At 46.4% G+C, this 25,013-nt stretch overlaps 1 protein-coding gene across 1 annotated transcript in view; it reads right to left on the reverse strand.

Moving 5' to 3' along the window:
- Window positions 1-621: 621 nt before the first annotated feature.
- Window positions 622-25,013, reverse strand: part of ZNF366 (zinc finger protein 366) — a 62,280-nt gene continuing 37,888 nt past the window's right edge. The window contains exons 2-5 of the mRNA XM_069492625.1: window positions 16,465-17,810; window positions 13,139-13,330; window positions 4,018-4,192; window positions 622-1,148 (exon numbers count right to left, since the gene is read on the reverse strand). Coding sequence (XP_069348726.1) covers window positions 622-1,148; window positions 4,018-4,192; window positions 13,139-13,330; window positions 16,465-17,796 — 2,226 coding nt within the window. The 5' untranslated portion in view covers window positions 17,797-17,810. The remainder of the gene's footprint in view (window positions 1,149-4,017; window positions 4,193-13,138; window positions 13,331-16,464; window positions 17,811-25,013) is intronic.

A 25,013-nucleotide genomic window follows, 5' to 3' on the forward strand; every position in this document is an offset into this window, starting at 1 on the left:
AGTATTCCAGGCAGAATATAAGTATTGCTGCTTTTCTGGGAGTCATAATTGTTCATCTTCTCCTGAAATTTTATCTAACTGCAGCAACTACTTGAAAACATCCTCTTTAATAGCTCATCCTCCTGGGTCATTTCTGGTATTTTTGGTTATTTAATAAAAGCTATTTTTATATATACAACTACTAATATTTTCATCTATCAGGAAAAATATTATAGCTTTCACTAATTCAACTAAATAGTTATTAATAAGGTAACACGTCAAGCACCATTTTTTGCAACTAGAAATTTACCATGTATTGCATATTAGTCAAAGGAAAATAGAATTTCTAAAGCACCTCAGCATCAGCTTACAATGAGATATCTAGAAGAATATGCACAGTTCTTTATCCTACATAAAATCACACCGCAGAAGACCCTGCATGTTTTAGCAGTAGCAAGGGCCCAGTGAATGACCTGAGAAGCATTTGCATTGCCTAGGACGGTCGGTCTCCGCTCCTTTCGTCTGAGCCATTTGTGAAGACTGGCACTACCCGCCAGCCCCAAGCAAATGACAGTTCATGCAGAAAGCTATATTTGAACTGCCTCGCTCTCATTTTCCAAATGTAATCTTAAAACTGTTCACTTAGATACCTAAAAGCACTGCTTGTTTTTCCATTTTCCTCTCCAGTAATTCTTTTAAACTTCCATCTCTGTGCTTGAAGTATAAGTAATCAGAAAAAGAGGGGCCCCGCGGGGTGCTCTGAAGAGCCCTCAGGCTGAGATTCTCATCCCTGCGGGCGCAACCCTCCAACCCACGGTCGCCCTTGCTCCTCTCCTCCCACTCTTCTCTGGGCACGTCCTCCTCTTCCTCCTCCTCCTTGCAGGCTTCCTCCTGCACCCCCGGAGCCTGCTCAGGCTTGGTGGACAGATCCTGGGGCGTGCAGCGCTGCTGGCTATGGGGGCCCAGGCCAGGGCTGTAGGGCTCCACCTCGTAGCAGTTGTCCTCGTCGTCGTCCTCGTGGCAGGGGCTGCCCCTGGCGCTCTCCCCGTCCGACTGGAACACCGGCCCCTTGGTCCCCCGCTTCTGAGACAGATCGAAGGGTTCCTCCTGCTCCAGACTGCGCAGGACACCGACCGTCTGCGCCAGGGCGATCCGCCCTCTTCCCAAACCTAGCGGAGCAGAGCGAGAATTCAGGGAAGTGGGGCCTGGGTGGGGTGCGGACCCAGTGCCGGCGTACGTATTCTGGCTGTACATTTAAAAATAGATCACTCCCAGTAAGGGTGCGGACACGGGAGGCTTGTCACAGACACTAAATCGGTATAACCCCTTTCAGGTGAATTTGGCAACATGCACCAAAAGCTTTAAAAATAAGCTTTGACTTAGCAATTATGCTACTGAGAATTTAAACTGTAAAAAATAGGCAGGCAGGTGCACAAAACGTATGTGTAAGGTTGCTTATCTCCACATTTTTAATTATAGTGAAACTGTGAAAACGAGTTTTGCATTTCACAATAGAGGTTCAGTTAAATAAATAATGGTATAACCACACAATGAATCATGTGTAGGTGATGCAGAAACCTACTAATGATCATGAAAAGCTATTCTCTATATATTTTAAGTAAAAAACATATATACACATGTATGTATATATATTTATAATGCAGACCCAATTTTATCTAGCTAGCTAGCTATTTCTATCAAAAAATGTCTGGAAGGATGTATGCCGAAATCTCAAAATTGATGAACATTTTCTTATAGTAATAACTTCTAGTGTATTTATTTCTTATTTCATTTTTTATAGTGAGCATATATTTTTCCAAAGGAAAAAAGTAAAGCAATAAAAGGTATTTTCATCTTGAAGAAAACAGATTCCCTTTGGGGCTGCGGAGGCCGCCCCATGACCATGGTCCCTGTGCACTGACAGAGCAGAGAGGGCACAGAGAGCTTCTCTGGGGAGCCCATAAAGTCCCTGCTGTTGGGCACAGTGATTTGGGGGGCCTCAGTGTTCATTTCCGTTTGAGGGCCCGTAGGGATGGGCTTTTCAGAGTGGTAGTGTGTCGTTTGATCGGATCTGTAAGGCCCTGAGGAATAGTCAGGGATGCTAAAGAGGCAAAACAGAAGGGCGGGTCCTGGGGTACAGCCCAACCAGGCTTCTGGGGAGAGGGTGTAAAAAGGAAAAGTCCGGGCGCTGATGCCCAACTTTGCAGACTTTATGGTGCTGTCAGGCGATGAAGCTGCTTATATCTTTAATCTTGTCAGGGGAGAGGGAGGACCTTTTTAATGATTTTTGAGCCATTTCAAAAACTAGAGTAAAAAGAAAAATGCTAACACCCTTTGTAGATGAAAACATTAAAATTATTGCAAGTCTGTTAAACATTTTCAAAGCAACCCTCTGACACATAGTGATGCTCTTTATTTTCCAGAGTGACAGAGCCATTTGGTGCCTTTTAGGGTCTGAGCGTCAGTCAGTGTGGGGTACATCCCAGTGACCAGGCCAGGCTTTGAGCTGGAGCGTTTTCTCCTCATGGCCTTGTATGTCTCCTGTACTGAAGACTGAGCACACTTCACCTCTTCTGGAAAAATCCAGGCCTCCCTTGGGAAGTGGCTCAGGCAACTAGAGATTCAATGAATAATTCAGGAAGACAACATTCTCAGGAAAAAAATTGCTTTTTTTTTTTTTTTTTTAATTTTAACCAGAATTTTTCAGGGCTTTTGCATAAAGTCCAGCCCTTGTTTTGTGATGACCCAGGGGTCGCCTTAAACTCAGTGGGTGCTGTGAAAACCTGAAAGCTACAACCATTTTGTTTTATGCTGTATGTGCATATGTGTACCTGATTTCTGAACATGTGTGCCCATTTGACTCCCTCTTTGGTAAGGGAGTGGGAGAAGTAGCAAACACAAACATAGCATCCCACGTTTTTGCCTAGGGTAGTGAGCACTGGCTCGATTTAGAAATTCTTGAGTTGGAATCCCAGTTCTGCCTTCAGACTTGCTTTTGACCTTGAGGCCTGTGTCTCCTCTTAAATGAGAATGACACAGTATCTTTTATGGAATCATTACACTTAATACGATTTTATAAATTATATGTAAAACTGTCTTCTCTCTCCCCCCACAGACCTCCTAGAGGAAAAAGGTGGTCTCATTCCCCTCATATCTGCCACTGCGTATACCTCACTGTGTTGGACAGAGGTGCATTTATTGCCTGTTTATTGCAGGACTGGTTGATTAAGTGACTAAGGAGCAACCCTGCTGAATTTAGGAGATCTGGAACATACTCTCTTCACTGCTAAGGGCCCTGGGACTGAGACGGTAAAAGATGAGAGACTTTTTCAATAGTTCAGCTGGGACTCAGCTGGGGAGACATACGCCCCTGCTCTGCTTACGGGCCTATCAGCCTACCTGCCCGAGCAGGAAAATCATCCTTGGGTGCGCTGGGCGTGAATGGGTAGGGGAGACCTAGCCTGCTACAGCACACTTCTGCTAACAGCGGAGCTTGCAGACCTGTTTTCTAAAAAGGAAAGGAAAATCACATGCCCTTTAACAGCAATGTGATAAAGTGGATTCAATAAAGCCTGTAGAGTCAGAAAGGACTGGGTTCATATCCTGACTCTGCCACTTTTCAGTTGAGCAACTTTGGGAAAATTAATCTCTTGAAGCCTCAGTTTCCCCATCTATAAAAGAGAGACAACAGAAGTCCCTCCAGCCTGGCGTTGCCATGAAGATTAAGGGAGACAAGGCATCTGAGGCAGTGTCTGGAACAAAGGAACCAAAAATGGTACCAGCTGGCATCACTATTGTGTGCCAGTTTACTCTCATTCACTTTTACTTGCTTCCTGCAGATATCAGCGTTATATTTCTTCTAGTAGCATTATAAATCTCTTCCTGCTACTCTGCTGTGGTCTGGAAAATTATGCTCCCCTTTTTGATAAGACTAACTTCCCTCCCACAGCGATGCCCCATAAACCCAAACGCAGCTCCCACTTGTTCCCCACTGGACTTTATAGGCAGCACGGGGCTTCCACGGGGCCCAGTGATTACCTTGGGAATGAAGGCCCCGCTCCATGACACCGTGCTTGACCTTCATGTGGCGCGTCAGGTTCCCCTTCAGGGTGAATTTGCTCGGGCAGTAGAGGCACTTGAAGGGTTTGCTGTCTGAGTGCAGGTGCATGTGGCCCATCAGGTTGTGCATCCGGTTGAATTCCTTCCCACACAGCTGCGGAGACAGAGAGAAGGAGAACACAGGTTACCCTGCCAGGGTGAACCCCCATCCAGGCCCACGACGGACAGAAGTGCTGCAGCCCACACCACTTCTACTTAGTGTGGACCTTGGCATTTTAAACTGCTTCCAAAAAAAAAAAAAAAAAAAATGTTTCCATGGAAGTCAGGAAGGGGCAAGATTCTGCCCAGCCTCAGGGGTGGAGCAGGTAAAGATGGGTTCACAAGATTTATTCCTGGAAAACAGGAATCTTTAAACTCAAGATAAACATCTCAAAGTTTGTGAAGTTTCTTCTGAATGGAACCTTTGGAAAAGGAGAAATGCTGATCTGAAAAGCAGTGACTAAAATTATGCTGCCTTTACTAATAAGGATACAATCATGTGTTTGATATTTATGGAGCGTTTACAACATGGAAGGCATTGTTCTAAGTCTGCCATGGAATATCTTATTTAATTCTCCTACCAATCTTATGAGACAGGTACTGTTGTCACCCCCATTTTACAGATGGGCGAGCTAAGGGCTCAAGTCACTTGGCCAAGGCACACAACTAGTGGGTGCTGGGGCTGGGATAAGGAACTCAGGCCACCGGACACCAGAGGCCACAGGGTCAACCACCACACCACATTGTGTCTCCCGCAATATAACTCTTCTGTTAGACTGCATCAAGCAATGCTTTTCCAATTTTTAAATTTGCTAATTATTAGGATGTAGTAAGAGTATTACCTCGGGTAAACAATAAATAAACATGTTTTATTCATCTCTTTCTTTTTCATTATTTCTTTTCTTTTCTTTCTTTCTTTCTTTTTTTTTTTGAGACAGAGTCTTGCTCTGTCACATGGGGTAGAGTGCAGTGGCATCATCATAGCTCACTGCAACCTCAAACTCCTGAGCTCAAGCAATCCTCCTGCTTCAGCCTTCCTAGTAGCTGGGACAGACTACAGGCGCTCACCACCACACCTGGTTAATTTTTTCATTTTTTGTAGAGACAGGGGTCTGGATTTTCTCAGGCTGGTCTCAAACTCCTGGCCGCAAGCGATCCTCTCGCCTTAGCCTCCTGAGTAGCTGGGATCACAGGCGCGCACCACCAAACCCATCTAATTTTTTCAATTTTTTGTAAAAAGAGGGTCTTGCTCTCACTCAGGCTGGTCTCAAACTCCTGACCTCAAGTGATCCTCCTGCCTCAGCCTCCCAGAGTGCTAGGATTACAGGCATGAGCCACTGCGCCTAGCCTTTTTCATCATTTCTATTTCCATCAACGTGCAAATACATGATGGACCACAACAGTGGTCCTCCAACTTCTTTTGGAAAAGCAGAACCTTTTTTCAAGGGCAACGTAAGCAGATGCAGAAAGTGTAAACCAGAAGTAGCTACTTGGGCGAGGGGGGTGCTTTTATTGTCTCCAAGCCTTAGTAGAGCAGAGTTTGGAAACTCTAGCACTTCCTAGGCTGTGCTGGGAGGATTTTGTGTTTGTGCTTGGAGCAGAGTGTTTAGGGAGGAGCATTCTCCTTCCCTCCCCAACCTCAGAGGCCAGTGTAGCTGGGACAGCAATGTGTGGAGAGAGATGCCAGGGAGAGAGGACTCGAGGTGTAGCATCCTCTGACACTTACATCAGTTCTGCTTTCTCACTGAGCTATATTTTCAGGACAACGCTGGGGATTCTGGATTGGATTTTTATTAATGAAGGCAACATTTTCTTCAGGTGGCTGTGGAGGTCAGGGTTGAGCTGGCCTTGGAAAAGTGGGTAGACCTAACAAATGATGATTCGGGGAGATTAGCCTCCAAGAATGCCGGGTGGTAAGAGGAAACCAGCCTGGGATTATGCATTTGCCACAGATAATCCACGTATGGATAATGAATGGTTCTGTATTTTTGAATGATTCATATTTGGGGATTTTGAAGTACTTTTCCCCCTTTTGCTTCCTTACTAGTAAGAATGAATTTGGCATACTGGGTGGGGTTCCAGGCTCAGCAGCTAGCGCACCTGTGCACCACACTCATGGAAAATGGTGACCCAAGAGGGGAAAGGATGAGAGAGTTGGTCTAACCCCAACTTCCCACAGAGAAGTAATGTGTGGGATGGATACTTGTTTTCTTTTAGTCTCAACAGAGGTAAGTTATTAAGATATATCAATCTGGGCCTTGGTTTTGCACATGTATAAAAGTTCTCATGGAGATGTTTATTAGCTTAGTTTATCCACTTCTTCATCAAGGCTAAGGAACAAAAGCTTTAAATCTGGAGATTCTACATTAGGTATTTCTATTCATGGGTCATTTTTAGAAAAAGTATACCTCACTGGGTTTGTGGGATGGTTCCTGATTATTTGGAGTGACGTTGCTGTTGTGATTGCTGAGTGTGACCAGAATTTGTCTTAGATATGTTCTCACCCAGTAGGCTGAAACATTCATCAAGGCTCTGCCTGCCTTTTTATTGTATTCCCTGCCTAGTATCAGCCTGACACATGATAGGTCCTCAGAAAGCATCTGTTGAGTGAGTAAAGGGGTGAGCTATCTTGCAGCAGAAAAATTCATGAAAGAAAAAGCTGGAAGTGGTTAGTTACAAGGTGTGTAGGGGGAGAGAAGCTGAAGGCTGGAAGGTCGATTAGGCTACTGCACAAGTCCAGGCATGAGTGGGGTCTCATGGTCCTCTAGGCCAGAGAGAGGTCATCGAAAGGAAGCGATGGGTGCCTTCTGCACTTGGCTCCCATGATGGGAGGAACTTCTCTTTCAGCTATTATCTGTGGTTGCTGAGGTATTACGAGCTGGGCTGGTCTGAAAGGGTTTTATAAAGGAGATGGAATTTTAGCCTAACCTTGAAGAATGTGAGAGTGCACTTTGTTTTTGTTTTGACATAACAATAAAGGCTCTTCATTAGATATTTTCTGACACTTCAGTCAACCCTACACCACAGGAAAGGTAACTATTACCACTGCGGTAACAGTCAGCTGCTTGTTGCTGCCACACCTGCTGAGACTTTGGGGGCGGTGCAGCCTCTGCAGTTCACCTGCCCCCGGCCCCCATCTAACCCCAATTGCACACACAGAGATATGCATTCATCATAGTGGTGTCTGGGGCTCTAAACAGCATCCCAGGAAGTCTCCGATACAAGGGCTGCCTTCCCTTTCTGTGCAGCCAACCTCAGCGTCAAGCCCAGGGCTACACACACAGTGCACTTCATTAAGTATCTAAGTATTTGACTGGGGAAATAAACAAATGAGTCAGGAATATATCATTACCTCATGCAAAGTGCTAAAGAGCAGCTCTCTTCCTTCCCCCACGACTCCTATACAGAGTAATTTGCAAGCTAAAATCCTCAGTGGCAGGAGAATAAAGCCAATTCACTCAGGACCTGAGGTAGCTGGGCTCCATTGCCATCTTGGTGGTAGGCACCTAGCTCCCTCATCTCAGCTCTGAGCCCCCACAAAGCCCTTTGGTCCTTACCCAGAACATCTTTCTTGGAAGATGGTCCTCACGTGACAACATATAAGCGTATAGAGATATTTCATGTCTGTGGAACTCAGAGAGACACCTCTCGGACACTGTTGGTGAAGACAGGCCAAAGAGGATGGTGAATGACAGTGCTCTTGGGTGGAGTTCGAGACGTGAGCTCTGCGCAGAATCACTGCACTGCGGGAGGGGAGGGGAGCTGGGCTGGAGGGAAGAGGAAGGCAGCCATGGAAGCCAAGGCCTCTTTCAACAGAGATGTGAAGCCCAGGGCTTGCCCATGTCGGGACTTGCTGAATCATCTCCTGCTAAGGTCTGTGGAGATTAAAATAGGCGTGGGTGTTGGTGCAGGAAGCCACCGCAGTGGTGAGGACACTGATTCCGTCTTGCAGGTGGTCATCCCAACCAGCGTGTCCCCAGCTTGAACTCACACTCACGCTAACAGGCAGCATCAGTGTGCCTCTGACATCAAATCTCAGATTCTCCAGACACCCGCTTTCTAAGAGGGCGGTGGCCCTCAAAACTGAATAAAAAACTGAAAGAATTATTTGGAACTGCCCTTTAAAAATGGGTTGCATGGATCATTAGGCTGTGAGATGTCAGGGCAGAGAGATGAGGTGAGAACACAGAAGGATAGAGAACTTGCTCCCTTTTCTCGTCTGTCAAATGTTGATAATCATTGTTTCTTAGATTTGTTGTTGTGAAGATCAAAGGAGCTAATTCATGTAAAGGGCTTGGCAAATAGTCAAAGCACAATAAATAGTTGCTATTACTATCATTGTTGGTGTACATGGTAGGTTCTCTTACATGGAAAGACCTTTGTAGGTGAGGAGAATATTAAAGGAAGGACCAAATGAGGAGTCCTCTGCGTGCATGCCTGCCAGGCTGCTTGAGGCACAACAGAAATGCAAGCAGCTGTGCCTGACCCAGCCCTGGGAAGTGTGGACAGAAAGAGAAGATTCGTCCTCCATTGCAGCCCATTATCTGGCTCTCCCAGTCCTCAGTCTGCCTTTTGAATAGCTGGCAGATGTCTGTTTGCTCCAGGCCTCCTGGTCCTGGCCTCCTGGTGTCATTTTCCTCCCTGGTCCAGGGCCTGGAGGCCCCTCTGGCACTTCCCACGAGCCCCAGGGGCTGTGCTGACAGCCTGCAGCCATGCAGAGGTGGGCTGTGGCCGGAGACGGGGTGATGGTAGCGGGCAGCCACTGGGCTGGGGCCAGAGGCCGCAAAGCCAGAAGAAGCACACTACCTCGCTCCAAGCAGCCTGATGCGAGCTTCAGAACCGAGATGCACCAGGAAGCCTGTGTTTTCCTGTTCTGAGAGAAAAGGTCAGAGAGCCACAGCCTGCTGCTGAGGACTACGGCCTCCTCCGCTCAGCTGCCTTCCCTCGCATTCTTCTCCCTCTCTCTCTTTTCATAAGAAGGGTGTTCCTTTCCTCAAAGGGAGAGAGAGGGAGGGAGGGAGAGAGAGACTGTAAACTGTCCAAAAGGACCGTGAGAAAACAGGAAGCTCTGAAAAGTACAAGAGAAAGCAAGATGAAATCTATTTGCAGGCGGGCCCCTGGGGACATGTGAGGCATTGTTAAGCAGGCAGTTCATACAGCTATATCCTTCCTTCTACTGAGGAGCGCTTTGCTGCCAAAAGGCTGCTATCTGGTCACTGCCTTAACCCCCTCAATGCCAGCCTGAAAACCCTGACCCCGAGCATAGGGCCCCCCGAAGCCCCCCATCGGATTTCTCCCATCTTAGAGCATCAAAGAGCGTGAGGGGAAGACGGAGCCAGATGGGCAGGGGTGGTGGAGACCTTTGGAGAGAGACCTCATCCCTCTTCTCACAGCTCTGCCCTCCGGCCTTCAGCTCTCTGCTGCAGACAAGGCTGCAGATGACCTGGTGATTCATAACTCAGGCAGCTCCCGGCTTCACCCATCTCAAAAGAGAATTTGTCCCGGAAATTCTGGATGGCTGCTGCTTTTCCTGGACAGGTTTCCCAAAGACGGCAGCTGGTTCTTTGCTGTTAGGGAGTGCGGCCACTACAAGGATAGTACCCAAATCAACGCAGGAGTGCTTACCCACAATCTGGGAGGCATATTTCTGAAAAGTGGCTTAAGTCTACAGGCACAGGTCTGTGGAAACACTCCAGCTGGCTCCGAGAAGCAAGGAGTCCAGAACTAGAGCCAATAGCAAAAGAGCCCAGAAGGGCAGTAACTGTTTTATAAGGGGAAAAAAAAGAAAAAAGAAACATGGAATGGAAACCTTTCTGCTCCTCTAATTTTCCATCCTATTGTTAATGCCTAAGCCCACAGTGAGCGAACATTTCTGCTTGCTAGAGACAGCTGTTTCCACTGAGCACAGGGCTGGAAAGAACCAGTTCATGTTGCAACAGGAGGCGGGATTTATGTGAGGGAGAAATTTTAATGGTGAGAATCCCAAGAAATTAGAATCTGTTACTAAAAGAATCTTGCTTGATGTGAGTTTTTGAGTAAAGGAGGTAGAGCTAGTTCTTGGAGTGAGTCTGTAGTGAGGCCTGCCTCTTCTGTCCAGCCATTTCAATCGTGGGAAGTGAATAACTCTTCCCTGTTACCACAATAAAGCTCCAGTGCAGTCATCTGGGCCTGTTCTTCAACATCATTGAGCAGCCAGCCAACCATTGATCTCGGATGGCCATGAGCCGCATAGCGACGAGCACATGGCCCTTGGTCCCTCTTCTGAATCCCACGCCCCCAGCAACTGCCACCCAGGGCCAGATTTCCAAGAATCCAGCATGGCACGGATGGGAAGCCAGGTCCACAGGACACCTCACAGTGGGATCTGGAGCTAGTTTACAAACATGAAGAGCTTTGTTACCTATCTGGGAACTCAGACCTGCTCTGAAAGGCTTTTGAAATGAAGAACAGTGATGGTTCAAAGAGGACACCAAGCAGGGTGACACTTTGCAAGGAGACAGGGACAGGGAGAGAAAGAACCTGGCAGTATGCCTTTGGCACTTTCTAGAAGACAGAGGGCTCTGGGTCGAGGTGATTGACACTCATTCTTGTTTCAGAAATGTCTAAGAACAGAGAAGGACCACCTACGTTTGATAAGAATGCCCTTTTACATCCAATTCTTTTTGTCTAATGGTAGATAACACTCTCTAGGCAGCCTCCTGACCTATATAGTGTGGTCTCCTGAGAGGACTTACCCACCAGGAAGAAGTGACCTTTGCAAATGACCAGTCCAATTCCTGTGCTGGGCCCATCTCCCATTGTAACATATAAATGTGCATTGTTTAAAAGCTGGCATTCTACTTGATAAACTACTGTACACTACTCTCTTATGGGTTCTGATGGTGTGGGCCAGACATCCGGAGCCTAATCAACTTTCAAAGAAGAGATAAAACGGGGTTTCTGAACTGTAAAGCTGACCACCAGGCACCTTTGAGCCATGCATGGTGCACCACCATTGGGGTGGAGGACGAGGGGGCATTGTTCGTGAAGGGAGGCCTGAAGCATCAACCTGGGTGCCTCACTGCATCTTAGGGCCCAGGCTGCATCACACCATGCAGTCTTCTGTGCACTGGTACTAGAGAGAACCCTCTAGATCCTCAGATACTATCTGGCCAAGAAATCCTCCAGGCTCCCCTGAGGGTAGAGAAGCAGAACTGCCTCTGTGCCCCCAAATCATACACAGCCTGCATTGGCTCTGCCCCTGACATATCCTTACATTTCAGGGACATTTTCTGCCTGGTTGTACCACCTACTGCTGGACCAGAATTGATGAAGTGGAGGTGGGAGATGGCTGGACTGGACAGGTGTGGATTTTTAGGGGACTATAAACCATGCTAATGCCTCCCTTCATGTTTTCACAACTTTACTCCATCACCAGTCCATGAGATGAAAAATACAGTTCATGCTTGAAGCTCAAGAGTAAACTTCCATTGTAGGAGACATTAAACCCCTTGCAGTCCTGTTAAATGGGAAGTGCTCTGAGGCTCAATGACGGGGAAAAAAAATCAAAGAAGTGCCCAAAGAGAGAAAGAAGAGGTGGTCTGTAGAGTCTAGCCAGGGCTGGCTGTGTGGGCATGCAGCACAGCGTCCATACTCAAGGGGTCCTCAGTTTGGTTTAATGCTCTGCTTTCATCATCTGAAATTCCTAATAATGTTGGAACATGGGGTCTTGCATTTCCATTTTGCAGAGGCCCTGAAAATTACGTCGTCCATCCTGCACACAGCAGCTTACTCCCCCTTTAGATGGACATAAATTGACTTTCAAGCCACTGGAAACTTGAAGAAAAGGAGGGGAAACAGAAGTGGGTGGCAGGAAAAGGGCTGGAGGGAGAAGCCTCCATCTCCCCCCTCTGGACAATGCCCGCACAGGTCTAGGGAAGCTCTGCTTGCTGACCCCTCACCCCATCCGAGAGTTGCCAACACAGGAAAGAAGTCAGCTTCACAGGGGATTCCTTCAGCAGGGACACGCTGCAGAGATTATAGCAGGAACAGCCCCTGGAAGCAGGGGACCCGGCTTCAGGAATATGGATCAACAGAGAGCAGCGTTTGGACCCGTCAGACACAGTGCGAGAGAAAGAAAACTTGCAGTTGGAGCAGATGGGCTCTAATGCCATGTGAATGTGGTGTTTTCCCTCTTCTACCCGCTCAGCGCTCTTCATGACAGGGCGACCCTCGCCAGTACGTTACTTGAATTAAACCCAATCACGAGCAAGATCCCGTCTCATTGCAGAGGTGGAGAAGGGAAGCAATGCTGGGGTGTAGGGACAGCCCTGAGAAGCACCGACATTTCTGAGTAATGCTCAGTAACGCCTGGCGGTGCCTGGGGCTTTGCACATCTCCGGCTCACACATTTTCTCAGCTGATGAAACAAAAACCCAACCAAACCAAGGTAGTCTGACACAGAGACTTCAACAAAGATGCTCAGTCTCTGTGCTACATGGAACTTAGGCACAAACGAAAAACACTACAAATGACCATGCTTGCAGTTATGCCATGGCCCAAGCAAGCACTTCTGAGGGCCTCGGAGGGGCTCGCTTTGGAATGCCTGTTGTCATCTCTGGGCGGCTGCCCTCAAATATACCTATGGCTCAGCCCAAGTGTCAGGAAGGCAGGAGGGGAGGAGGAGGAAGGAGAAGGGACTGTGCTGGAAGCTTCTCTAGCTCCTTTCTGTGTCCTACTCGCTGTCTTGCAAGGGGAAGAGGGCCACACCTGGTTTGTCCTCTCTAAACAAGAGCTCTCCACATCACCTTCATCCTTTAACAACCTCATCTCCAAATGGGTCTCCCACTCTTAGGCCTTCCCCTACTGCCTGCCTCCACCCCTGAGCACTCTGGGCCCAGGCTGGCATGAGCATGGATGTGGTGGCCAGAGGGACAGAACAGCAGATGGGACCTGGAACTGGCCATGGACCCACTCTGAGCCCCAGCAGTCCCACTGATGAGTAGAGTAGAAGATTCCCCGGGGACCCTTCCCCATCAGGCATTGGCACAACCCTCTGGGTCCTCCCCAGGCCGCTGCCCACCTTGCATTTGAAAGGCTTCACATCCGAGTGGACAATCATGTGCGCCTTGAGGGTCTGTTTCTGCACGAAGCTCTTGTAGCAGAGGTGACACTGGTAGGCACGGATGTTGGTGTGGATCAGCACGTGTCGCTTCATGTTGGCCAGCAGGGTGAACTCCCGCCCGCAGATCCCACATTTGTGCTCCTTTACGCCCTGCAGGGAGACAGGATTCAGAAAAGGGGGGGCTGACAGGAAACACACTTTCACTGGGGTTACAGGCTTCGTTTTGCCTAAGCCACCTAAATCTACGAAGGGCTTGGTGATAGATGTGGAGTTTCAAATAGTGACCCTTCAGCCTTGTTAAATTACTATTTTCTTGAAAACTATTGATTATGTAATCTTTTTTTTTTTTTTTTATCTGAAAACCATAAACTAGCCAGACCACTAGAGCAAAAGAAGGCTATTGCTTTTGGTGCTGCTGGGGTTAATTCTACAGTAATAGTTCTTGGGGATTAATAGGATTCTGGTAAGTGCCCTGTAGAATGATATGCAAAATGAGTCTATAATCCAGCTTTCATGATAATGAAAAAAGTAAAATCTTCTAAACTGATTACTATCATTTCCCTCCTGAAAACCAATGCCCTCTTGAGTTCTCATTAGTGACTTGAAAATCCCAGAAGAACAAAGCATATATATCCACACTTCAGTAAATTATATCTTGATAATCACCCTCTCGAGTTGGTCCCCTGGGTTCCCATAGGCCCTACTGACCTGTGTGTGACATGGTTATAGAGCCTCCTCTAAGCCAGCCACTTTCCTCAGAGAAATTTGGCAGGAGATAGCTGTCTGAACTGGAAAACAGGACGGGAGGTTTTCTAGCTTCCTTGCTGTGTGAGGAGGAGTGTCTGATACTTTAGCATCAATGCCCTCCACGGAGAGCACTTCCAGGGACTCGGCTCGAATAGAGTGCTCGCTAACCCAGATTAACCACCACTTTCCTGAAAAGGTCTTTGTAAGACATCTTGACCCAGAATGACTTTGGGGAAGAAAAACTTAGAGAACCAGGACACTAAAATGAAGATTATTCCAGGATTAGGACAAGTTACTTAGTTAACAACTGTACCTTATGAAACCTATATTGCCTGATAGCCGTAGTGGCTAAGGAGGGAGGGATTCCAAGCTCAGCTCTGGCTCTCTCTGCCTATATTTCCATTTCTTTAATTTGGGGCATGGTAAAAAAGTACCACTCTTCAGTTCTGGTGAGCCCAGGGCACTAAAAGGTGGATTCAGGTCTCTGTCCCACCATTTACTGCCTGCAAAGCTTTAGATCACTTCCGCAGCCTTTCCTGGTGAAGGCTTTTCATCTCAAGATGGAAGTGGTGGATCGTGACAACTTTGGGGTTCTTTCCAGGTCAAACACTCTGTAGTCTAGATGATTGCAGGTAAGTGTGGATTTATGCTAAGAAAGAGATTTAGAAATCAACCTCCTTCAAAAATTAAATTTAATGCCCTCCCTAAGAAGATGAATTTTTAAAATGCACTGCATACTCAAACAGTGACTTTAGAGTTATAAAATTAAAGAAATATATTTTCTTAATGGGTTTCAAAATTTCTTCTTTCAAGATTTTCTTTGGGCTTGGCTATGATCCAGGTGTCCTGAAAACCAAGGAAAAATCTCTACTTATGACTGGTTTTGGAATTCTTTAGAGAGACTTGTGCATCCAAAGTAAGATTCATATGTGTGCTGGCCTAGAATGCAAGTGAACAGGAGCCTGGACACAACTCTGTGGCAACAAAGGAAGCTGTTGTTTCTCTGATAGGATCAGTGAAATCACAGAGAGGGAGCCTATGGGGGTGGAAGAAGGAACGTCTTGACTATAGAGTGTTCAAGACTCAGGTGCTGGTGTCAGAGACCCCTGAGTGACCTCACCATACCCTGGTGTCCTTATCTGCAAATCAGGAGTAGCTCTTAGAGTTTTTGAGAAGCAAATGAGAATTAAATGGAAAACAAAAATCTGCCATACAGCACGTGTTCAATAAATACTACCTCTCAGGCTGACACCTCTAGTTACAATGTATTTTGCTTCCTAATTCGAATGAAACTTATTTCGGACAACAGGCTGTTTCTCCCATTTGACTTCATTTTCTACTATCCCATGGACTCTTATATGTTCTAAAATGTACCTTTGATTCCTTTTCCACATAGGCAGGAGCCCCTGAAATAAGCGAATGGTCCCCTTTGTGGCTGAATCTCAGTCTAGGTCCTTTGTTGATAGTTCCTGCACGCGATAGGCCCGCCCCCCTATCTACAGGTGCCTTTTGTAGGGCAGGCCACACATTTCATCTCTGCTGCAGAGCCAGAAAAGTGCCCGGTGTTTTGTCCTAACCTAATGAATGAAACTCATTATAGCAGAGCAGAAACATTATCTGGGTTGGGCAAAGTCCTCCGCTGACCTTTCGGAATTAAAGAATGTTTTAGAAACTCCAGCTTGCTAAAATTCTCTCCTGCAAAGCAAACCACTTGAGGTCAAGGGCATGAGGGTAGGGGTTAGTGGGGCAAGACTCCTGTCTTGAAAGCTCAAAGCAGACCCAAGTCAGCTTAGCTGGGGTAAGATTTCAGGGATACCACGAAGGCCTTGTTCTAACTCAATCTGAATGACTCCAGGTTGCAAACTAGGTTAAACTCAAGACTCTTGGGCCTGTATTTCTCCTAGAAGACCTGAGTAGCAGGGAAGATAAAATCAAACCCAAAACAGAGAAGAATGCTTTCTCCTGCCTCCTGCAATACAAACCACAAGACACTGAACCCAACCAGGAAGGGGTGCAGCCCAGGGAAGCACAGGCTCTGCTGGACTTGGCCAAGCTCTGTTCCCCCCAGAGACCCTGCATATGAAGCAGGTCTCACAGCTGAGGGAGAAAACAAACCAAAGGTAGCCACTGCTTAGACAGCAAAAGACTAAGAATTTTCTAAAAGAAGGCTCTCACTGGTACATCCCAGGCACAGAGGTGATCTGTGCTAGTGCCCTAGATGAAGCTTCTAGAAACTGAACTGTGGGGATTCCTGGGGGCTGGGAAGCAACAGCACAATAAGCAGCTGTTTCCTTCATCCTTCCTCATCCTCTGCTCCAAATGTCTGCATTATTTATCTCTAGGCTGCCTTAGACTCTGGAAGGCTAGATGGGGAAAGGGTTTGATGAATGTATGGTCTCTAGCCTCATCGTTCCTCCCTATTTAAAGCGAAGGAAGGACCTCAGGGCTGGGGTAAGGGAAGCCGCATGGCCAGGGTGAGAGCTCCTCAGGGTCAGAGGCGGGGAGCAGCGCGGGTGTCCCCCGCGGCCCCGCAGTACCTTGTGGGTGAGGGAGTGCTGCTTGAGGTGGTGGGGCTGCACGAACTCCATGCCGCACTCGGAGCAGATGTAGGGCCGGATGTCCTTGTGCTTCATCATGTGGTTCTGCAGCTGGCTCGGGTACTGGAAGGACTTGTCGCACTCAGAGCAGTTGTACTGGATGGGGCCGCGGTGCGTGGTGAGGTGCCTCTTCAGCTGGGCCAGGGTGGGGAAGTCGAGGCCGCACTCCACGCAGATGTTCTCCCGCCCGCTGGCGTGCTTGGCCTCGTGGGCCTTGAGCTCGCTGGGGTAGGCGAAGCCCCGGCCGCACACGCGGCAGTTGTGCGGCTTCACCTCGCTGTGCTGCATCATGTGGCGCTTCAGGTGGCTGGTCTGGGTGAAGGCCTTGTGGCACACCTGGCATTTGTGGGGCCGCGTGCCCTGGTGGGTCAGCATGTGGGTGTGCAGGTGGCTGAGCTGCTTGAAGAGCTTCCCGCAGCGGGTGCACGCGTGCGGCTTGATGCCGCTGTGGCCCAGGATGTGCGTCACCAGGTTGTACTTGGAGGTGTAGGACTTCTCGCAGGTGGGGCACTGCCAGCGCTTCTGCGCGCCGCCCACGTCCACGTAGTAGCTGTCGTCAATCTGGACGTTGACGTCCACCCTCTCCACCTTCTGCTTGGTCTCCTCGCTCTCCTGGGGCTCCGCTTTGCGGGGCAGCAGAGGCTCCGGGGGCTGCTTGGGCAGGAAGGTGTGCCGGCTGAAGGGGAAGGGCGAGGCCGAGGGCACGAACAAGGGGAACACGAGGCCCGGGTGGACTTTGGGGTAGCAGGGGAAGGGCGTGGGCAGGAACGGAGGGGGTGTCGGCTGCGGCCACACGGCGCTGGGCTTAATGGGCTCCTGCTTGACGGGCCTGCCCCCCAGGTGCTCCAGGCTGCGGTAGAACTGGAAGCCCACGTTGCACAGGTCGATCATCTGAGAGTCATACTTGGGGCGCGGGGGCTGCGGGAACAGCAAAGGCAGGTTGGGAAGGCCGTGGTTTTTGCTCTCCTCAGAGTGGAGGGCGACAGTGGCTTCTTCTGCAGGGTGGCTGTAGGGCATCTTCGTGGGCATGCTCTTCCGTTTCCGAGACCCACCTCCTTCGAAGACCCCAGGGAATCCGTCTAGATCTCCTGGAGGAGGTTCATATCGGAACTGGGAAAAGGGTCCCCGGAGAGCTTCTGGGAAGGGATGTCTTGGGGGAGCTTTCCCTCGGGAAGCCCCTGGCTGCAGGCAGTGGGGAAAGGAGGGGGTCCTCTTCACACCCAGGTTGAAATGCACATCCTCATCTTTGATCATCTTCATTTCCTTCTGCATCCTTGGCAATTTTCCTTTAAAGAGAAAGAAACTTATTGTGCGTTTTTGTTTTGTTTTAAATCCTCTTTTTCATTAAGGGTTTTGACTATTTATCGGTATTAATATATGAAGAGCAATACTTGTTTAATATGAACCCTTGTTTATTCCAGGGTTATTCAAACATCACTTTTCTTTCTCCCTGTAAACCGGGTTACTAATGTGGAAAAAGCACTGGCCTCCTGGAATGGGACCCCAGGGCCGAATCAAATTGGACTCCAGTGAAAACCCAGCTACAGAGCCACAGGGGTAGTGGGGAGTGGGAGTGGCCTTGTTTGAGAGAAACCTGAGAACTCATCTGGTACTTCCCCCATTTAAGATGAGGGTAGCAAGGCCCAGAGGGATGAAGTGATGTGCTCCAATCACACAGCCACTCAGTGGAGGAGTCAGAGCTGAACACGTTCTGCCGCAGCTTTTCGATCTGACATGTGATTATATCTGCTAAGGGTGATTCAAATGTGTCTTTTTCGGTCATTTCTTCTATAAGGAAACCCATTTTCCCTGCTACACCTTTACTCAGACCTTTGCTGCTGGACGATGGGGCTATTCAAGGGTACGTAGAAGAAATGTTAATGCACAACTGGGATCTCATATTTTCCGAGGATCCACTCTGAGCAAGGTGTGCTGCTGAGGCATATCAAGCGAATGGGATCAGCAGGATTAAGAACAGCATATTGGGCAACCCAGTGTTAAAAAAGTCATCTTGGCAATATATGCATTCTAGTCCTCATCCTGAAGCAACTTCAGAGGAAAAGTTCCAAGACTCTTATAAACCTGCACTTGGGTCTCTCCTTTCCTTTCCCCTAGGTGTCAAAGTAAAGGGGAGCCTTGGTGACTACTGTGGTGCCTGACATTTCCCCACTGAGCCACTCACTGTGCCCTGTAACCACATCAGGCATGTCTGAAAGAGCCAGTGAGGCTTTCACATGTCTCCTTGCCATTTTTCTATCTTCCTCACATGGATACTGGCAGAATGAACCAAGTGGCTGGCTCCACACTTCGTGTGAGGGTCCGTTCTACCCAAGTGCTCCGAGTTTGAATGGGATAGACCCCCTTTGCTCATCAGAGACTCCCATGGAGCCAGTTGGCCTGACCAGGTGCAAGGTCAGGCCTAGGGCCACTGGAGACAGGGCAGGCACAGGGTCCTGGACTAACCCCAGGCAGCGTGGGGTGAAGGTCCCAGGGGTGAGAAGGTCAACAGCTTTCAGTGATTTTCTGCAGTTCATGGTGAGGCAGATGCAGTTTTTACAAGTATCCAGATATTCCAAAATTGTATGTGTGTCTTTTTGAGAGGTTTGAGAACTGCAGTACAATTAAAACAAAAATGAGCCTTTTTAAAATTTAGTTACCAAGTCCATACACAGACAATTCAATGAGGGAAAAATAAATGTTCTTATTATATGAATATCTGGGCATTTTTAAAAACTGTTACGTGAAATTGAACAGAGGACTAAAAGATAATGTGTGTTAGTGTTTGCTTTGTGTTTATGTGAGTGGGAAGATAGCCCTGGCTTGTCTTTCTTACCATGGGTTTGGGGCTTAGTAATGAAGAGCAAGAGCTCATGTATCCAGCCAGTGGGAGGCCCAGCTGTGTCCTCGCCTTGCGTCTTCCTCAAATTCTTACTGAAACCCTAGGTCTTCTTCCACTGCTGCCTCAAGGACCAGGCAATTGTAGGAAGTGATGAGGGCAGTAAGAGAATGGAATGTGTAGCTTTATGGGACCCGGAGGGGTGTGGGTAGGTATTGAAATGAGAGTTGTGGTACTGCTGCTATCAGAAAGGACCAGCAGGAGGATGGGGAAGCAGAGGCTCTTTGATGGCTTTTCATGTTTACTACATCGTCTCTTGGCTTGCAATTCAGCACGTCCTGATCCCCAGATTCACATAGAGTTATAGAGGGTGTGGCCCTGGTCCAAGAATTTGTTGCACCTATAAAAATAAGTGGCTTTCAACAGGCTAAATGTGTCCCATTGAATTGGAAGGGAAAATGGCAGATCCTTTCTCTGTAATTTCATTTTGGCTGCCGTTGGTTTTATAACCCCTTCGGAGATAAGTTCCTTTTTGCAGAAAGGTTGCTCAGACTGGAAAAGACTCCTCCAGGCTGTAAGTGCTTATAACAAACCATAGAAGAACTCATCTGAAAGCAAACTGGCTCTCTTTGTTTTATGCTGATCTGAATCAGAGAGGCAATAATTCCTAGTTCATATTAGAGAGCTTAGTTTGAGAACTAGTGAAAAAGAGACATGTCAGAACATGTGTCAAAGCTGACTGTGTTTCCTGTGTATTTTATTTTTAAGAAAGTATTTGAAAATGCATGGCTAATGATGTGTGGTATCTTTATACCATGTGCCATAGCTTATATCGGAAAGCTACCTACTTGGAATGGAATGTTATCACTAATTTTGAAACTGAAGGTATTTCAGTTGTTGTGGCCTTTGTTTAATGTTTGATTTAAGTTGTGACATAATCAACTAATTGATTCCTTTTAATATATTAGGAGTGGTATTCCTAATAAAATGATAATCTCAAATGCATATTTATTTTCAGTGTTTGCATTTTTATTTTATCACCGCTGACCTAGTAATGCAAAGAAACATTGTTGAACAGAGATGATGTGTTTTTTTAAACATAAATGGCACAATTATGTCCCCAAATGCAAAGACTTTATATATATATGTTTTATTTCTTACCTATTTTAATGTCATAAAATTAATTTTCCCCAGTTTCTGTTTTGTGTATATTGATGTTTCTCCCACCTTTAAAATAGTAGTCTGCATGCTCTAGAATAAAATCAGTAACCCAGGAAGTTTAAACATCACGATCCATCCATGGAAATTTTTACAAAGCTTTAAAACAGCAGTCCCTTTCTGCATGAAGATCTTCAGGAGCATCACCAATCTCTACAGAGGTCAAGGAGAACTAGATCTGCTTTCCACTTGGCCTTCTTGACAGAGATATCAACAGTGCTGCTGCCAGTTATTAATATCCCTGACTTTCAGCACTGGGTGATAAGGAAGGAGAAGCGCTAGGGGGTAAAACAACAACAACAGCAGCAATACCCAGAAAACAAACCTGTATTGAGGTTGGGGTGTGTTGAAGGGAAGAGTAGGGGAAGGAAATCTTCCTCAGGAGGTAATCTATCTTGAAATCAGTCAAGTTAAAACTCAGAGTGTCCTCAGCAAAAATATTAATAGACTCCTAGAAAACCTCAATGTGCACCACCCACATGCTCTCCTCTATTTTTAAAAATAGATCCACAGGCATCCATGACAGCTACAGGATTCTTATGCAGGAGGCAGGAGAGGCTTGGGGACAGCAGTCTGGTTAGGAGACCCAGGTGGGGCCTGGAGGTGGGAAGGGAAGTAGCCACAGCCCCCCTGTGTCAGTAATCTATGGCTGCTTCCAGAGCCCCTGGGGGACACCAGCAGGTCCTAGCACAGTTCCTCACCAGGATGAATTGAAACAATACAAAAAGAAAGAAGAACTGGAATTGTAAAAGTAGGCAGCCATGGGAGAGTGGAAAGAGCATTGGTTTGGAGCCTGAAGTTCTGGGTTGGAATGTTGGCTTTGTGTTAGCAGCTGGGGGAGACTGAGCAATTAATTTTGAGGTTTGATTTTCTCATCCATAAAATGAGAAATCCATAAAAGGAGTTAGAATATCCCCATAGGGTTGTTAGAGTGTGTATGAGAAAGTATGTTAAACACCAGGCAAGGTGGTGCCCTTGAGGGATAAGAAAGCGTGGATAGAAGAGGAGGGCTGGCTTGTGATCTGTGGATTGATGCTGGCTGACATTGCATCTGTTTTCCAAGCTGAAGTGCTGAGTCACCCACTGACTGGTGTCTGGGCCTCTGCTTTCCCAGCTCCAAACCAAGACTTTACTCATTTACCCAGAGTTGGTCTTATCACAGCAGTGAAGGTGAACCACACTCAAAGAGGCTAGTGGGTGTGTGGCCAGGATGAGTTTACTGATTCAGTGTGAAGGCAAACCTTGTAGTTTATGAATACTTCCCCACTCCCTCTCTATGGCTCTCTTTCTCATTGTGGAGATATATCTTCAAGCTCACATTCATAACAGATTGCTTTGGTGAGTGGGGAGCTGAAGCAAGGGGATCGGCTAGTCCTGTGAGCTCTTTCAGCCAGTGTGTGAGAAGCTGAAGAATTGCCCCTAATGTAATAGCAGAGGTCACCTTCCTAGGGACAGGAGTCCTAGACTCCAGAGCAGTGTTGGGTCAACATTAACGAAGTAGCTCTTGCAATTCCTGCTGAACTGTGAGGACAGGGACTGGGTTTATTTTACTCACTGCTGTATCTCCAGTCCCCAGCATCACGCCTGGCTTAAAGTAGATGCTCAATAAACTGCTTTGGGATAAAAGAAGAAATGAATGGTTCTTGTTTTTAGAGTTTCTGCATGCAACCTTAACTTACATTGTTTAGACTGCGGGTGACTTTTGGCATGTCCCTCATGAGGTCAGCACACTCATAAGCTCTTAGGCAGTTATTGTGGGAAGAACTCGATATGCACCCCTTGTGTGAGCTATTGCTTACCCTCCTCAGTCTTTAAGGGCACCATTCTCTGAACTTAGATTCAGGGTAAGCCCTAAATCCTTAGATTCAGGGTAAGCCCTAAATCCTGGCTAATGCTGGGGAGCTATTTTCAAAGGGCCACAGGTTCTGCAGCTCAGCCAGGAAACAGATTCCTAAAAAGCCCAGAGAGTAGTGGGGAGTAGAAAGACTGACTCCTGGATTGAGAATGGGAAATGTAAACCAAGAGTAGGTGGTCACCTGCTCTCTCCCATCTAGAGGAAATGTCTGGGAAATCAGTAGCAGTCTACCCTTTGTACCAATCGTGGGGAGAAGACTTTCATGTAATCATACATTCTCATTGCTATAGTCAGAGAATGTTCTAAGGCTTTCTACCATGTATCACCAAGATCCAATAGGCTATACATCAAGAAGCAAATAGTTTGAAAAAAGAAACTATTGTGTTAATCTGTTTTAAAGGAATCTGGGACTTAAGATATCATCCTTATCTGGCATTATTCATGAGAGTTAGTTATGAGGAAAGAGGAGATGAATGAATTTTAAAACCAAAACAAAAAACTCCTCTTTGACCCATAAGGACCAATTAGAGATTCAAGGTCTAACCAAGATGAAACCATATTTAGTTTGGGGGAAAAATGCTGCTAATAATGCTCTGCCATTGGGAATTCACCTACTATACCAAAATATAAATATTCCCCAGATAAAATTACTGGTATTTTGTGGTTCTCATTCAAATTGAAGGTCATTCCAGTAAATGCTGTTAGAAGAGTCACAATGAGTCAGCATGCCAGGGGCAGATCTGTTATCTCTACTCCAGGACACTGATTTCTGTTCATCCTGACATTCATGAAAGAATATTCGCTCTCACATCAAAGACAGAAAATATGTTCTTTATTCCTTGAAGCTTTCTAACGTTTCATCGGAAAATGTTCCGTTTTATTATTGGAGGCCCTGGCCTCCCTTATGATAGTATGAGACAGGGGCAGTTTACTTATGTGGTTTACCTGTGAGCTCTGCTCTCAACAGACAGAAGCAGGGAGGAGGTGAGAGTCAAGGAGAAGGGTGAGAATAAGAAGCAGCCGTTGGAAGAGAAACGCAGGGAGGACAGCAGGAAGGCAGGACACACGGACGGACTGTCATCCTGTCTCTGTTCACGCAAAGGGGTCTTGTTATAAGGCTTTTCTGAAGTGGGATTTTATTGGCTCCCCCAGTTCTATCTGAATTTGTGTTAATGGCTGGAGACTTTGAATGTCAAAAATAAATATTCTACTGTTTCAACATAATTGTCGTAATATATCTGTAGTTGCACTACTGAGTTTTTCATCTGTGGGTATTTGGCAAGTAATGATTCAGTCCTGCATTCCTTCAACCAACAGGAACAGAAGACTCTATACCTGTCTGGCAAATGGAACAATATGTTGTCGAAGAAATGAATGTTCTGCCTTGTCTCTGGGTCACTGGTAGAGCCAAAAAGAGGTGACCATACGCCTGGTGGCCAGACAGACTCCAGGGCCCTTCTGATACCCTCCTGGCCCCCATATAATTTATAAACCCAAATTTCTCCCATTTTGTTATACAAAGTAATCTGTCAGCCCATGGCATGGTCTGAGTCCTCTAAGTGGCCAGAAAATATTAATTAGTGTTGAGATTTGTTCACACATGAAATAGTCAATTGAATTCACATAATACATTTTTTTCAAAAGTTGCTGAATACCACCAAGACATAATACAAAATCAAGTTCAGTTTTTTACTATTTAAATTGTCCATTATGAGCATCCATTATACCATTTTTATATATTTTTAAGAAGCTTCTAAAAAAATTTACAACAACAAATCCAGCTACTAATTTGCACGGGTTAAAATTAATGCTGGTTTCATTTAGGAAAGATAAGTTTTTAAGTGCTGAATACCTAGTCCTACTTTCTGGAAAGTAGGAGTGAGTGTAATTATTTGAGCACTAGAACAACTGCTAGCATGTTGGGGTTATCTCTGTCCTCGTGACCCGTTTAAAGGAAGGAAATGAATTGGCGATATGACTTAGCAGTTCTCTTCTGCAACCCTCGGAGCTAATGTATCTCTTGTGGATGGAACTCCAACTAGAATGTTAGAATTTTTCTCCAACTTTCTTTGGGGGAAATGTTCTTAGAATATATGTTGGTTTTTTTGTTTCATGTTCTTAGATCAAAGAAACTTGATAAACTTAATCCGAGCTAAGCAAAAATAGACATGCATATTAGAAAGCTTCTTTTTGTCCAACTCTGGGAATGGCAGCATATTCAGGCTGGTGGACCCCGTGATTGGTAGATATGCCAGAAAATATACCACTTTTACTTGCAGTAAGAATCAGCACATAATTGATAAGATTAGCCATCTATGAAAGGAACCCATTTTAAAAGTGTAACTCAAGGAAATATTTGGGGGGAAGGTAATGGAGATGTTTTGTATTTTTATTGTGGTGGTAGTTACTCAACTCTGTGTTTGTCAGAACTCAAAGAACTAAAAGAATGAATTTTACTGAATGTAAATTTAAAATAAGTTTAAAAATATAGAAGAAATATATCAAAAAATGCTATTCTGCACATCATTATAAAAAGAGTATTTTTATACTGAGGATATTTGGGAAATATCCAGTAATAGT

Source organism: Eulemur rufifrons, chromosome 17 (genome assembly GCF_041146395.1).
Source record: "Eulemur rufifrons isolate Redbay chromosome 17, OSU_ERuf_1, whole genome shotgun sequence".
Taxonomy (NCBI): domain Eukaryota; kingdom Metazoa; phylum Chordata; class Mammalia; order Primates; family Lemuridae; genus Eulemur; species Eulemur rufifrons.